The sequence below is a fragment of the Paramormyrops kingsleyae genome, chromosome 5 (assembly GCF_048594095.1).
Source record: "Paramormyrops kingsleyae isolate MSU_618 chromosome 5, PKINGS_0.4, whole genome shotgun sequence".
Classification (NCBI taxonomy): Eukaryota; Metazoa; Chordata; class Actinopteri; order Osteoglossiformes; family Mormyridae; genus Paramormyrops; species Paramormyrops kingsleyae.
Window position 1 is genome coordinate 12,620,193 of NC_132801.1, and position 16,082 is coordinate 12,636,274.

The 16,082-nt window shown below is 45.5% G+C and overlaps 2 protein-coding genes across 7 annotated transcripts in view; one reads left to right on the forward strand and one right to left on the reverse strand.

Moving 5' to 3' along the window:
* Nucleotides 1–8,404, forward strand: part of LOC111847916 (nucleosome-remodeling factor subunit BPTF) — a 39,477-nt gene extending 31,073 nt beyond the window's left edge. For 5 of the 6 annotated variants that reach the window (XM_023819523.2, XM_023819540.2, XM_072712172.1 and 2 more), the window contains 7 exons: nt 374–599; nt 855–1,138; nt 1,259–1,432; nt 1,664–1,856; nt 2,204–2,288; nt 4,191–4,377; nt 6,628–8,404. In XM_023819523.2, the coding sequence (XP_023675291.2) occupies nt 374–599; nt 855–1,138; nt 1,259–1,432; nt 1,664–1,856; nt 2,204–2,288; nt 4,191–4,377; nt 6,628–6,664 (1,186 nt within the window). In that variant the 3' untranslated portion in view covers nt 6,665–8,404. Of the gene's footprint in view, nt 1–373; nt 600–854; nt 1,139–1,258; nt 1,433–1,663; nt 1,857–2,203; nt 2,289–4,190; nt 4,378–5,607 lie in introns of all 6 variants that reach the window. The other variant, XM_023819548.2, reaches the window with a different exon arrangement.
* Nucleotides 8,405–9,614: 1,210 nt separating this feature from the next.
* Nucleotides 9,615–14,672, reverse strand: LOC111847881 (UPF0450 protein C17orf58 homolog). The gene is made up of 5 exons (XM_023819479.2): nt 14,537–14,672; nt 13,085–13,717; nt 12,626–12,712; nt 11,767–11,958; nt 9,615–11,282 (listed from the first exon to the last, which is right to left on the reverse strand). Exons 1-5 carry the CDS (start codon nt 14,604–14,606, stop codon nt 11,095–11,097), a joined length of 1,170 nt encoding a protein of 389 aa, XP_023675247.1. The 5' UTR covers nt 14,607–14,672; the 3' UTR covers nt 9,615–11,094.
* Nucleotides 14,673–16,082: the final 1,410 nt, after the last annotated feature.

The following is a 16,082-nucleotide window of genomic DNA, read 5'->3' on the forward strand; positions in this document are numbered from 1 at the left end:
ACCTCTCTCAGCTAGGGGAGAAACACATGGATCTCCCTTCCAGCTGTTTCCCACACACAGGAGATTCCCGTCCATTCATGTCTGCTGCAGGCCTGTCTGGGACCCTCATATAAATAGGAGAAAAATATACACAAGCCCTTGCTTTATGTCTCTGACATGGTACTGAGGTTACGGTTGCGTTAGAATGTGAAGGATTACCTAGGTTATTAAAACAGCCCATATAACCAGTGCAAGATTTCCTGTATTTTTGTCAGGGAGAAATTGTTATAAGCTTCTCACTTGCCAAGAATTCCCACGACTGGGTGCAGTATCTATCCCACGTTCCTACGTGACTTTTTGCTCTCCTCCAACCCCCAACCCAACCCTGCCGCAGAATGATCGTGTGCAACCAGGTGATGAAGTTCATCCTGGACAAGATCGACAAGGATGAGAAGCAGGCCGCCAAGAAGCGGAAGCGGGAGGAGTCCGTGGAGCAGAAGCGCAGCAAGCAGAACGCCACGCGCCTGTCTGCGCTGCTCTTCAAGCACAAGGAGCAGCTGAAGGCGGAGATCCTCAAGAAGAGGGCCCTGCTGGACAAGGAGCTGCAGCTGGAGGTCCAGGTCAGGGTGCACTCAACACTGCCGCCTGCTTCAGGTTTTCCCATGAGGACGCAAAGCCTCTAAGGTTTTGGTTAATTTTTAAGACACGTCCGTCCTCTTATGGAAGCTTAATCTATGTCCATTCTTGGAATTTGCCCTGAGGATTTGGAGAACCTCTGACGTTGGAGGAGCTTGCGATGGTTTTCTCTCCCGTGTCACTGTGGCCAAGGCTGTTCCGCATGCTCTCTCTTAACCTCTTCATCCCCCATCTTCTAGGAGGAGCTGAAGAAGGACCTGAGCAAGCTGAGGAGGGAGAAGGAGAAGGCACAAGCAGCCGCCTCCCAGGCTGCTGCCGCCGCCGCTCAAGCCGCCGCCCAGGCCGCGGCTGCTCTCTCCTCCACAGTCTCCTCGCCGTCCACACACAAGCGTAAGCGCGACGATGACAAGGACGCCACCTCGACCAAGGCCAAGAAGAAAAAGATGATCTCGACTACCTCAAAGGATGCCAAGAAGGACACCAAACTCTACTGCATCTGCAAGACGCCCTACGACGAGTCAAAGTAAGTGGACCAAGTTTTGTAATGTACCCGTCACTGTATCGTTTCTGCCCTGTGTCTCAATGTGGTGGATCGACGGTGATGTTTGAACCGGTTGTCTTGCGTCCCCCACCTGGTCATCAGGTTCTACATCGGCTGTGACCTGTGCACAAACTGGTACCATGGGGAGTGTGTGGGTATCACGGAAAAGGAGGCCAAGAAGATGGACGACTACATCTGCAACGAGTGTAAGCGGGCACAGGAGGGCAGCACGGAGGAGCTCTACTGCATCTGCCGGACGCCGTACGACGAAGCACAGTAAGGATGTTGGCACGTTACTGCTGTAAATCAGAGTGGATGGCCTGATTCTTCAGAACGCCAGCACAGGACTGTCCAAGCCTCCCAGCTGTGAGGCTTGGTTCTGAACCCGTCCATCCGTCCTTCCATTCACTTATTCATTAACACAGTCTAGACACACTTCGGGTGTTTCACTCCAAGCTCCATTTCTTACTGGTACCGTCTCGTCTCTGCACTCCACTCCCTCCGAAGGTTCTACATTGGTTGCGACCGCTGCCAGAACTGGTACCACGGCCGCTGCGTGGGCATCCTGCAGAGCGAGGCGACGCACATCGACGAGTACGTGTGTCCGCAGTGCCAGTCCACGGAAGACGCCATGACCGTCCTGACGCCGCTCACCGACAAGGACTACGAGGGGTTAAGGAGAATCCTCCGCTCCTTGCAGGTACCCACCCATCCAACCCCCTCTTCCCTTCCACCTCCCCACCCCCCATGCCTGCCAGATAGACAAAGGAGGCCCTGTTCTTCATGTGCCCTTTATCTGATCCTGCGCCGTCCCAGGGGCTGCCGCTGGATCTCGGCCTGGGAGTGTTGTGTGTTTTTTGTTTCTTTTGTGTCTCCATCTTCCTTTTTTACTCACTGAAGATGTGCCACGAGAGGACATCTGTGTTGAACCAGCTGCTTCTAATCGTGCTGTGTTGTTTATTTTGACCTGATGACTCCAGTGCATTATTTTTGCTATGTTCTTCCTCATTTTTTAGAGTTTTACACGTTTGCTTGTGTATTTAACAGGCCCACAAAATGGCATGGCCCTTCCTTGAGCCAGTGGATCCCAATGACGCCCCCGATTACTACGGTGTCATTAAAGAGCCCATGGGTAAGCGTGCACTGCGCCCCGCGGTGTCACAACCTCTTCTGGGATTTTGAGCAGCCTCGTCTGCCGTGTCTGTGTGGCCGATTGACCCAAAATAAAAAGTTCAGCACATGCGCTGGAGCACTCGTGTATGCGTTTTTGTTTTTTTTTTTTTGTTTTTTTTTTTTTTTTTAAATGCGACTGCTAAAAGTTGGTGCTCGCTTCAGGCCTAGCTAGCGGATGAATGGGCATGAAGAGGCAGGCCTCCAGCTCAGATCAAACTGCCCACCTAAACGGCTACATACGTCAGGGGTCTTTTTGAACTGCCAGGCAAACAAACAAGCGAGTAATGAGTTGCGGAAAGGCAGGAGACTGTTGCCCCCGCCCCCCCCTTTAGCGGACTGAAAATATCGGGCAGTCCGAGGCGTGCGGTCAGACGCTCGCAGAAAAAAGCGACAAACCATAATACTTTCTGCTGTTATCATTGGGGAGGGGGGGGTTGGAGAAGTGGAGCTGGTTGCATGCCCTGTTGATGTATCTTAAAAGGGCTGCGTTTAAGCAGGTAGTGAATAGAGATTTATAGTCACACTTTTGAAAGTCAGTCTGTTGGGTGTTTTTTTGTTTTTTTAAACACTTAGAGCCCCTTCATTTAGCCATGGCCAAGTTGAGGGTTATTATAGAATTTCACATATGATACTATAAAGGAATCACCTTCGGATTTCTTTTTTTATACACACATTCTCAAGGAGAAGATACAAATTTAATTTACTTAGTTGGGTAGAATGCACTCACGCAAGACGTTAGCTGTGCGTGGAAGCTGCTCTTGCGTGATCTGAGAAGCTGCATGTGGTTTATGGCCCAATCACTCGTTTTAATTAGATTTTTCCTGGCTCCTGCATTCTTCCAGCCCTTGCGTGGTCACCCTGGGATAAACCCATGGTTGGATAAAGAAAACTCCAGTAAGCTCAATAGAGAAATTACTGCTTTAAATCTCATAACATTATACGCAAGCATCGTATTTACTCAGTGTCCCACGCAGGGTAATGATATTTCAGTAGCCATGTGATTTTATTCAGCTTTGATGCTTTGCAGTGTTTGTTAAAAAATGGAACTAACTAGGTTGAATGGTTCCATTGTGATTCCCAGCTTAATAGGAGCTTTAAATTGTAAAGTCAGCCTTACATCACTTAGGTTTACAGGGGCTGGACAAAATGATGGAAATGCTGCATGAAAATGGACTTAAAGTTTGAGCCTTCTAAAAAATCGTGACGGCACATACCGCACGTTGGCCCCTGAGCAATGGAAAAAACATAGTCTGAGTCATCTTTCACCCTCTTCCTTCCTTAACCCCTCTACCCGGTTGGGTTATTTATAGATAACCAACTTAAACATGGCGGAGCATCCGTAACGGCAGTCATTTTATGGGAGTCGATAGGTCTGATTGTGCTGCACGGTCGTGCAACAGAAATATTAGGCTGTTTTATGAAATGAGGTCTGCCCTGTGGTGTAAACACTTCTGTCAGTATTGTATGTAGTGTATGATGATGACCCCATACAGACCGCTAAGCCATTTGAGTGGTTTCAGGGCGATGTCTCCCAGGTCACTGTACCTAACCCTTTTTGATCCCTTATGGGAAGCCCTGGAGTGCAGTGTGTGAAGCAGATTTCCGTCTCCTCCATCACGCAAAGACCTTGGGGCTTTTTCTCTTGAGGAATGTCCAGTATCCCACTATGCGTAGTTCTGGATGTGCGTGACAGCATTACAGGAAGGACCAGTCGTCGTGAAGCCGCGGGATGACCTTTCTCTTTATTAGCTTCTGTTGTTTTGACTTGTGCCTGTCCGTACATCTGCTTGACTAGTTTTTATATTATTATATATCCCCCAATGTTTTTCCTCTCAGTGACCATCCATTGCTCTCTCTCTAGACCTAGCTACAATGGAGGACCGGTTGCAGAGACGGTTTTATGTCAAGCTAACGGAGTTTGTGGCGGATATGACCAAAATCTTCGACAACTGCCGCTACTACAACCCCAGTGACTCACCCTTCTACCAGTGCGCAGAAATTCTCGAGTCCTTCTTTGTACAGAAGCTGAAAGCTTTCAAAGCAAGCAGGTAGGACTGGCTTTGGGTCGGCTAGGTGCCTCTCTCCGGATGTGCGCCCCGTTTTGAGAAAAGCTCTACCCTCTCCTGTTTTCTACTTCCGTCTTTGCCTTCCTTCACCTTGTTGTCGTGTTGTTTTTTTTTCTTTCTTTTTATGTATCATCATTTTTTAGCTTGGCTCCTCCCCCTGCAGTCTGTCCTTGCCTTAACTTCATATATTTGCACACATATGTCCCATGGGACCATGCTTTCCTGAAAACACTGAATTTAGTCTGTGGTTTTTACATGATGCCGCATCAGTGTAAGACCAGTTTGGTTTTCATCCGAGACTAAGTTCACACTGCGCAGTTTTCCTCATCACTTTACTGTTCTCACTGCATGACTTGTTGTCTTGTGATCAGGGTCTTGAAGTCATTGTGGTTTACACACTACATCTGACCAGCGATGGGGGGTCACACACTACATCTGAGCAGCGATGGGGGGGGGGGGGTGGTCACACACTGCAAGATTTGTCACCAAGAGGAATCGTCTGTCTGGTCCCTAAAGTACGATTTGTCAAGAAATTGCACATGTGAATACTTTCTGGAAACAGTATCACATACCTTCGGTTTTTAGTGACCCGGCATATAAAATTAATTGTATATCTTTCTGAACACTAAGAACAGTTTCTGAATTCTAAAGTTCAAAATTGAACTTTTACGCCTTTTTAAATTCCTTCCTCAGGTTTCACCACCCCCCCCCCCCCCCCCCCAGTGTCTTGTGCCGTCATTGGCTGTAGGTAGTTGCCGCTCTCATCTCCAGTGGCAACAGTTCTCATACCTACAGGATTTGGAGTCGTTGCCCGGTCCCGATATTTAGTACGCTAGATATCTGGCAGGCATGTACGATGCATGGGTGACTCTGTCGGGTGGCATCTTTGAACAGTTCACGCGTAATGATCGAGCACCGGTTGGCAGCACCGATCGCACACTGATTTGCCTCCGATCCGGAGGTTTTGTCGCCGATCTCCAAAAACTGTTGGCAAGCGGAAAATCAGGACTAAAGTCTTGTAGTGTGAACTTAGCATGAAATGCCTCTGCCATACCTTTAGACCTACCTGTGTGCATCGCAGCCGCCATGCTCATTCTGACTGACAGCACTGGTTTCCTTCGACATAGTTCAACTTCCCGGCTTCTGCTTTGCATCGTGTTGTCCATTTGCCCTGCATGCACTTATCCCATCCATTCTCTCTCTTTCTTGCAGATTGTGATGTCATAAGTCTGACGTAGTAAGCTGGAGTCTGAACTGGATGCTGGGGTCACTCTTTAATATTAAAAAATCATGGGACATTGCGCTGTCACGAAACGGCGTCAATTCTGTATGACTGCGTAAGCAAAAAGAGAAAAAGCCCATGTATCCAAACCATGACCTATAAGTAGTTTTAATAAAAGTTTTAAAAACGAAACTTCAGAGAGATCCCCAGTGATGATCACACGATGGCAGCCATGTTGAAAAAAAGTTACCTGGAAAAAAAATTAAGTGAAATGATACTGCATTTCTCATTTGTACTGTTGTGACATTTCTAAAATAACAGGAATGGTATATAAAAAGCTGAGTTTACTCTTTAAATATGATGGTTATTCACAGACAAAGTGCTAAAATAGGGTAGCTGGATATTAGAAAATTGTATAATGTATTTTTGTACAGTGTTTGCAGAATTTGTTACAAGTTCAACAACAGTGTCGTAAACTATGCCGCTTCGGTACTGGACATTAGTAGCTGGTGGTTTGAGCTAAACGACTGGTAAAGCGTAATTGACCTGTTTTTATTGTGAAGCACTGAAGCAAGTATAGTAGCTCATCACTGCTCAGCCAAGTGAAGCTGTAGTTCTTAGCTGAGATTTTAAATGAACGTGAAATTGTACGCTTTTAAAATCCTTTTGTGAAGGGTTGTTTTTATGTGAGGGAGTGATTCCCCCTTAGCCGTGATGCTGACAGGAAGGCCCTGGGTTTCCCCCCTCAGCACACTCACCAGCACTGTGTTGGCCGTTGTTATATGAAGAGCTTGTGTTACACCAACATGGCTGCTATTCATTTTTTTATGTCTCGTATCAGACCCCCTGGCATCCTGTGTATGTGTCGTTTTTTGTTTTTTTTGTTTTGTTTTGTTTTGTTTTGTTTTTGGCGATCCCTGTTGTATTTGTCTGTTTTGTGAAAACATTTAATAAAAAAAAAGAAAGAAACTCAAGGGTACTCAACTGTTCCCTCTTTCTATATTCTGTAGGTCTCATAACAACAAACTGCAGTCTTCAGCCTCTTAGAGTACACACCTCTTTGCCCTAAGCTCACAAACGGCGAGAATCTGTTGTCTCTGAACGTTATATCCAAGGCGGATCCAGGCTCCTCCTGCAGCTTTGGAACTGTCCACATCCCTGGCCCAGAGACCCCTCCCCCTCCTGCAGCCCGGCAAAAGGAGGCCTCTCCCTTTTAAACCAGCATTCCCTCCAGAAGTGCCCCCCCAGGCCCTTGCAGGGTCCACACCGCATCCAGCTGTGCTGCAAAACTTCGGAGCAAGAGAGCGGATCAGCCGTGGACAGCCAGGGGGGGCTTCAGTATGGCTTCCCAGCCTGTCATTTTTTTGGGGGGGGGATTTTTCCTTTATTGTGTTTTTTCCCCTCATGAAGAAGAATCCAGGATAGCCAGTTGTCATGCTTACTGGGGAACAGCCTGAGAACAGCTGGTTTCCATTCACATATTGAGCCTTTTGTCACGACCAAGGTGTTTTGTGTTAAATCAAACTTCACTGGACACTTTTTACTGTTTTTTTAAGCCCCTCCCTGTCCACTTTCTTTCCACAACTCTTGTATTTGAAGGATTGAGTAACATTTCACAACATTTTTTTTTTCCCCCCATCCTCCCAAACTTTCCTGGTTCTTTGGTCCCTTGGAGCAGAATGTTTTATAACAGACAGCAGCATTAAAAAAAATAAATATATATATACATTTCTATAAAATCACCATGTAGGACTGACGGACTCGAGGAGGAAGAGTTGTGTGTATTTGAAGCTATCCTGTTTGTAAAACTTTTGTCAGATTTTCTTTTTTTATTTTTATTTTTTGTATTCCAACTTACAAAACATTGATGTATAAAACTTAAGCGGATAAGACCAAGGTGTCTCCATGTGTTCTTAATTGAAGGTATTGATCCAACAAATTCATGAAACCTTTTCCAGGTCTTTTCCCAAAGAAACAAGGACAATTGGAAAGGATTAAAATCATAAAGGGCACTTTAGACCTAAATGCAGTGTCATTTCGGATACGGCACAATGCTGAACCTCCCCCACTGAAGCGTTTGGTGGCATCATGCAGCCAGCGGGTCTGAGGAACTCAGACGACTCTTTTTATGACAGCTTTTAATGCAAAGTGTTTTTTTTAACATGTTGAACATGTCAGTTTTATCAATGTTAAGCTTATGCGTTTCAGTTCCCATGTTTTATGGAGTGAGTGGGTAGAGTTCTTGTAGTCAAGTTGAAACTGGCTGGCTGGCACACCATTTTGATGCTGTTCACCATTTTCACGATGGGTGTCCCCTTTTGTTGCCATTTGTTGCGATTTTGTTTCCGATTCGTATTAGTGACTCTCTTAATTGATTTCCAATGGCAGGTGGGGCACAAGTTCACCTGTTGGAGCTGTTTAACTCAAATGAGATTTGCATTTAGGTGAAATTGCCCTTTATGTCAAAGATGCTGCATATTGTATGCATAGTGATTTGGGGGGGGGGGGAGGGGGCTGTATAGATTCTTTAATGAGTTATGTAAAGGAAAACAAACTGCACATCTCCTCATAACATCGCAATATCTGTATTATTTATTCATATCTATGGAATTTAATTCATTTTGACAAATGTTTAGAAAAAAAATAATTGGAGGAAGAATCCTTTCCTACCAGTAGGGAATAGATGCTATCTATGTTTTTAACAGATTGTGGCAACTCAAAAGAGATTCTTTTTTGTACCTGATAGGACATTTCATCCTAGATAATAAAGTAATGTTTTTGACATCACCTCTGCAGTGCAGTCTTTAAGTGTCCCTTTTCCTGATTTATTTATCCTTCATATAAACCATTTTAACGGATTGTCAGCACTAGTCATCTATCTATCTGTCTTCCTGTCTGTCCATCTGTCTATGCATCTATCCATCTGTCTGTCCATTCAGAGATATCCTTTCTCAGGGATATTGATTTCAGCAAAGCAGACAAGGGGTATCATGGAGGGTGGTGGTGCTGGCCAGTGCTTGGCTGGTATTAAGGTAATACCACATATATTGCTGACTGGGCTGGTGGCAGGTGCCAGGGAGTGATGTTAAAATTTGGGGTGAAGTTGCAGTGGTACAACTTCTCACAAGCCAGTTTTCCCCACCGCGGAATAACGGATTTCCGGGACACTGCGCATCATCTGTGGGTGTCAGGGAGCTGCTGTCAATTTGCGGTGGTTCCCGGAACTTCTGGGAGAGATGGGACATCTGCATTCATTCATAGGAGTGAGTTCATCCACATTGGTGGGTCATGGATGAAGGCTTTAGTTTTCAGTACCTGGAACACCCCCCCCCCCCCCCAAATGAAAATGGGATCATCTACGCCCTATATAAAGTGTTATCAGGAACTGAATGAAATGGATGCCGTTTTTAAAGATTCTGAAATTTAGGGTTTTTATATGTTCTGCTCTAGAAAACCTCTGCGATCTTTAAGACGCTTGTGACATGAGTGCCAAAGGATTCCTGAGCTGGGTCCTAAGTGAGCATCTTTGTGCCCGATGCAGAAGCTTCTTGTCGAGGCGTCCCTAACACCCAGCCTCCGCATGGGGCTCGGTGGCGGACAGACTCCGTGCTGACAGACATCATACCTGCCTGCCTGGCACGCTTTTAACCAAATCGGGAATGAATGCACGGGCCAGATCTGTAGCAGATGATCACATGGCTTAAGTCCCCATACTTCTGTCTGTAAAATCCCATCTGCCGTGACAGCCCCCGCCATGAGGAATGCCTTTGTCGTTCCAACCCCCATTGAAGTACAGATGCTTGGGAGCTCCCGTTTCCTGCCAGCTACTGTTCCCTGCTGCCCATGGCCGACACATTGGCAGCCTGGCAACACGCTGCTGGATATAGTTGCTGCCCTCGCTGCTGCATCTCATCGCTAAAGGCGCCGGGCGTCAAGCTTCATTATGTGGGGTTTGCTTTAATAAAATCTTTCCCCAGGAAATGACACACACCAGATATTTTCATTTAGAAAAGGTAAGAGAGTTTTATTACGTCATTCTCGGATATGAGGAGTGCCAAGCTTTTCAGTGCCGTTCCACGCCTCTGTGACCCAGGTACAGGGGCAGTTTCCAGCTTGGAGTGCCCCTTGATTAAAGGCCCTCCCCTAGAGGAGGAAAAACAGAATTTCCCTCTGGTTTGCATCACCCTCTCCCTTCTTACACTGTGCTTTCCCACCTCCGTCCCCCGGGGCCACATTGGCACGGCAGACTTCCAGGTCTCTGACCTGATGGAACTCCACCCACGAATTCCCTCTGGACCCTAAATAGCCTGGATGCCGGCTAGGCGGCCAGGTGTAACAGGGATCCCGTTCTACCAATCAGATTTAACCACACAAACACGATCAAATACTGGTGGGTGCTGCCTCTTAAGTCAACTTTGTGGGTAAGCTTTTCATCTTGCACAGGTAATTAATATCAGGGAAGGTACAAGCACGTAACTGAAACCTTTTGGTCCTTATAAGCATCACTTTCTCTTTGGAAGTTCTGTTTTTCCATCTCTTCATCCCCCGCCCCATACACCCATATTCACGCTTTCTTTTACCGTAACAGTGCATTTCCTGAATTCTGATAAGGGGCAAGAAAGTGAGCGAGCGCAGAAGCAACAGTGTGTATAGTGAAGCATAGAAGCGCTTTCTGTTCTGCTGGCTGGTCTATGAGTCAGAGGCTCCCTGGGTTCCCTGCGAGTTTCCATCCAAACAGACACTCTGTTGTACTGTGGTTCCCTCAAGGAAGCGATGTAATTGGACAGCGCATATTTTGCTGCTGAAAGCACTGTGATGATAGGAGAACCTGTCTCCTGCAGAGGACTCCCGGCTATAAAGTCGCTCTGAGGAGGCTGGCTTATAATTCATGCCGTATTTGTCGCACTGGCTGAATGCGCTTAAGCATCGCGGCTTTCCCTCGATCCCGATCCTTGCTAGCAGATCAAAATAACTAATAAAACGTTATCCTCTCAAATATCAGTAAATGTCTATGGCAGTGCTGTGCCAAACCAGGATTCATTCCACTGATCTGGACTGTTTCCCAGGGTGGATGAGGATGAGAAGTTAGGGAAACAGGGAGACACCAACCCACACCAAATTTGGCTTTGGTCATGCTGAATGCCAAGCTGTAAAATTACAACGGAAAGGCACTGACGTTGTCCTGAAGCTTTGCAGCTTCAGTGCCGCATATTAAGCTGAAAGGTCATCATCTAAACAAACATGCTGTAAAAACCAGGGCTGTTCATTTGTAGTCTGTCAAATACTGGAGACAAAGTTAACGCTGATAAATAGCATTTCTAAATTATAATCTGACTTATGTTATGGATGTAAATGGGCCAGGGCAAAGTGTCCTTCACCTTCTCGTCTTCTGACTATGTTGGATGGTTATTGGATAGTTCTGGCAGCAGCTGCAGTGTCTCTGCCTGTGCAGCAGGGGGCAGATTTGCCAGGCTGGCTCACCGGCACCTTAAGCGCGAAGCTTCCTGTGCCTTCTGATGCCTCCTCTTATTGAACCTTTTGACGTAGTTGTTGCTGCGAATGATGCCGTCACCCGGCTTCAGCTTCCCTCCAAGAAGGGCCAGCAGGTCGTTGGTTATGTGACGCCTCCGGTGGTAAATCTGACCCATTACAACGTATCTGCTGCCTGCAACCGTCCACATCACATTTCTGTCAACAGACTCAATGTGAAGAAAACTATCAAAGTATTTTTGCTTCAGATAAAGTACAGTATGACAATAACTAATTATCTTTTCTTCCTTCCTTCCTTCCATCCATCAGTCCTTTCACCTTACAACAGACGACCCAGCATAGAGCTGAGGAATCATGTCCCTTACTGGTGTGTCTTACACAGACTTTAGATATGGGTTTGATTGTAAATGAATTTCGATTGAGCGTAAAATACACAAATCGCAGTGACTAAGTACTGGAAAAATAGTCATGGAAGATGAATGGAAAAAAATATTTACACGAAAATGTACATGTTTTTAAAATCATCTTTACACGTTTTAACTTTAAACTTTCAATCATTTAAACCCCTATTGGAATACAAGATGTTTTGCTGACTGATAACGAGAGGGTGGGGCCTTTTGGCAGGTGAACGGATGAGCACATGTGACCTCGATGCTTACCGAGCTTCAGGTCCGGACAGGGCTTGGCACACTTGTATGTGTCTAGCACCAAGATCCGCACTTTGAAGAAGTAGCTGTCGGGGGTGACGTACAAGCGACTCATTTTGTAGAAGCCGTCACTGTTGACCAGCAGTACGATCAGTCGTATTCCTCGCCGGATCACCTCGATGTCATGCACTATCCCATTGATGGCTGGGTAAGGGGGAGTACAGGATGGGGTCAGTGACCGGCCCGGGGGTGGGGGGGTCAGGGGGGGGGGACTGCAGCAAGCCAAATCTCTGCGGGTCCGGGAGCAGAAATTGAAATCAGATGGACTGTAAAGGGTGAGATGTTTTTTTTTCCCTGCACAAACCGCATAGTTCCTACTCGTTTTAGATGGCGGTAAGGGTCTACTGCAGTGATACTGTAATTGCAAACCACCATAAATTTGATAGTAAACATTGCTGTGTAAAGACCGCAAGCATGTCATGTATTTCACTATCCCCGGATTAATCTTTGACCAAAATGATAGACAGAACTTGCACATGAAGCTCACATCTCCAAAATGCACCTAAAGAACAGACACTATTTAATGCCCAGACAGCAGGGGGCGCCTTTTTAATAATACCCGCAGGCCGGCGCACTCAGCAAATTGGCCGGGGGACCTAATGTGTTTGCTTCCTTCCCAGCGGGTCTCCCCATGCCTGTCTCTTCCTGTGACCACCCCCCTTCTCATACCTTCTGTGAAACAACCACTCAAAGAAGAAGGACGGGGGACTCCCTGCAGCGGGGACTGCCCTCCTCCCCTTTTCGGGGCGGGCCGCTCGCCCTGATTGTTGCCTCAGGTGGCGCGGTCCTGCTCGAGCAGCTGCATATTTACCGAATTCGCTGTAGCAGTAATGTTCCTTCTCCTCTTTCTCTTTCCTGCACTCGCTCAGGCACACGGCTTCCTGGGAGAAGTCGGACTCTGGGGGGACAAAACAGACGTGACGTTACGAAACCCCAGCAGCCACTGCAGTATCATTACGGCAGTTGGGGACGGCCGCTGTGGCCTCATTATAAAACCATGGCGTCGCATTCCAGTCTTGGTGGTCTGCAGACGGAGGCTTTTGATATCTGCTCCAGCTTCCACTTCATCGCTGCATAATAATCGATCTCACTTAGACATATTTAAGATTTCTCGAGTTCATGCATATGAAGATTTATACAACAGATCCATTCTGGAAACCTCAGCTATGCAGGAAATTATGGCCTGAGAAGTATTTACACAAACTGAGCAGTTAGGGCGCGTGCCCGGCGCCGCACTCTGGCGGCACGATCTGGGCCAGCTCTACTGTACCTTTCTTAAGGACATCAAAGTGGTACAGCAGACTGGAAGACCTGCGGTTGAACAGAACAGAGGGTCTGCTGTTGTTCCTTCCACCCAACTGGTACAGGCTGGATTTTCCGGGCCGGTTCTCTTCGGGGTCCAGTCTCCGGTTCGGTGGGTCTCTGCGAGGGGAGGCAGGCTGGAGGGGACTCCGGGACCTGGAGTTATGGCGGACGTCTGGGTCGTCGAGGGTGGGGCTGTTGGGAAGGGGGTCTGGCACAATCTTCTGCGTGCGATTAGCAGCGGCGACCAGAGGTGTTTTGGGGAACAGTTCGGGGGCTAGGGTCCGCCCCTCCTCCCGATCCTTCTCACTGTTGTGTTCAGTAGGAAGCCTGTCACTCTTGGTCACCTTCTTGCTCTTGTTGTGGCTCCCCGGCCGGGGTAGGGGTGCTAGGTCACTGTGTTTGGGCCACATCCCGGCTGGCAGGGGCTGTAAGACATACTTAGAGTCTCCTGGTTTGATACTCTGTTCCAGCAACTCGTTGACCGGCAGAGAGGGCCCCTTTCCTCCAGCTGTGCTGTGATTGAGTGGTGGTTCTGACGGGTCGCTTATTCCAGCCCCGTGTGTTTTCTGAGAGGCAGTCCCAATCAGAGAAAAGAGTTCTGAAACCACAAAGAAGCGATGACAATCAGACACCAGAAGGGTTCATTCAGCAGAACATACATTTTATCATCACTTCACAGAATATGGAGAGTGCACACATGGTTACCTGAATTGCTTAAAAACTACTTCGCAATGTATTTTCGAGTGTTCGTCATAATTAGGTTTTTTTCACAAGTTTGTGATTGTTATGGAAAAACACTCCACAGTCCTTTACAATTCCTCCTTTAAGCTATCGTGTTTAAAATCCCTAGTTGCCATAGCCCCATAATCATTCCAAACTCATACCTATCTCTGAGATTACAGTCTTGCGCAATTAGAAACATCACTTGCGACCGTCCACAACCACCCAGAGGCTGCAATGTTTTTCACTGGCGTGTTATGATAATGCTTTTTTTTTCTCCATAAAATTAGAAAAAACACATCACTTTTAACTGAAACACTACATTCTATTCATTATGCTTTCTTGCCTGCCTTTTAGTCTTGTGTATAATTATCTATTATTATATGTAAAATTACTAAATGCCTCTAAAATCACTGAGAAATAAATCGCGATCGATTTTTTTCGTAGTTATAATATTTCAAATTGAGAAATGTGACATACAAGTCACATTGTCAATTTAGCACTTATTGAAATTAAAGATTGCATAAAATATTTTAAACATTCCTGTATGTTTAGTCGCGTTAGGCAATGAAGGATAGATTAAACATCAGTTTGTGTGCCGTTCATTAATATTTGCGGTGATTTATTCGCAGAAATTGTCTTCCTTTTTTCGCCATCAGTTTAAACTTAATGCAATTAATCGAAAGGCAGGACTCACCATTAACAGCATGTTCTTCTGCTTCGGAGAAGACGAGCGCTACGGAGAGAAGAAGCACAATTCGTGTCATTTTGAGGACGCTCTACTATGAAATAAAACTGTCCGCATTAAGCTTCCTTTATAAGTCCACGGCAGATTTTGGTGTTGAGAGGCGTGTCGTTCAGATTCAACGACCCCTCCTCTTTGGTAAACAAGCAGATCAAAGACATGATTTATGAATGAACTACAGTGGCTATTCATGCAGTCCCTATGCAGAACAGTAGCCAATATAAGTACATATGTGAATATACAATGTACAGTCATGTTCATGGGAGGTCTACATCACGTATAGGTATTTATTCTCCAAGACAGAATTCAAACGATTATTATTATTATTATTATTATTATTATTATTATTATGTGGTTGTTGTTGTTGACTTTTGCTATTCCAGTGTCCATCATATCCTCGACTTGATCGCTGTGCCGGGGGATTATAGTTTAAGGAAGTGGGCAGAGCGCACATACGCAGCCCGCGCAGAATTATTGGGGAAAATGTAATATAATTATACAAATAACGCAAACGCAGATCGAACCCATACCCTAGACACGAGAGACATCATGCTGCCGATGAAACATATAACAAGCAAATTCAACAAAATAATTTTTTTATTTTTTTTTGCAAGACACTGAGCAGTGCAGTTATCAAGAAGCAAAGGGCGCCACTCTTATTGCGTAAGCTAATCGCTATTGGAAAATGAAAACATTTGAGTCAGATATAAAACACCTAGGATGTATAAGAGAACTTCTGTACTGTCATCCCAGTTATCAATAACATACATAACTATTGTCTGACTGCCTGATACAAGTAACTACGGAAGAGGATTAGGGCCACCATGAAAATATTATTTGAATTCTGACTTTAATCTCAGAATTCTGACTTTAATTTCAGAATTCTGACTTTTTTCTCAGAATTCTGACTTTAATGTCAGAATTCTGACTTTAATCTCAGAATTCTGACTTTTTTCTCAGAATTCTGACTTTAATCTCAGAATTCTGACTTTAATCTCAGAATTCTGAGTTTAGAAAAAAAAGTAAGAATTCTGAGATTAAAGTCAGAATTCTGAGATTAAAGTCAGAATTCTGAGAAAAAAGTCAGAATTCTGAGATTAAAGTCAGAATTCTGAGAAAAAAGTCAGAATTCTGACTTTAATCTCAGAATTCTGACTTTAATGTCAGAATTCTGACTTTTTTTTCTAAACTCAGAATTCTGAGATTAAAGTCAGAATTCTGAGAAAAAAAGTCAGAATTCTGAGATTAAAGTCAGAATTCTGAGATTAAAGTCAGAATTCAAATAATATTTTCATGGTGGCCCTAATCCTCTTCCGTAAGTAACACAGCGTCAGAATTTAGTATTAAGAAATAATCGGGGTTTAAATTATACCTGTATGTGCATTCACTCTATGTGCTAACAGCATCAAACAAATGATTTTTTAAATCCTTTTTTATCTTGCAGAAACCTATGCTATTTTTGCCTGAGGTGCGGCTGTAGCACTACCAGAAGGTGCCT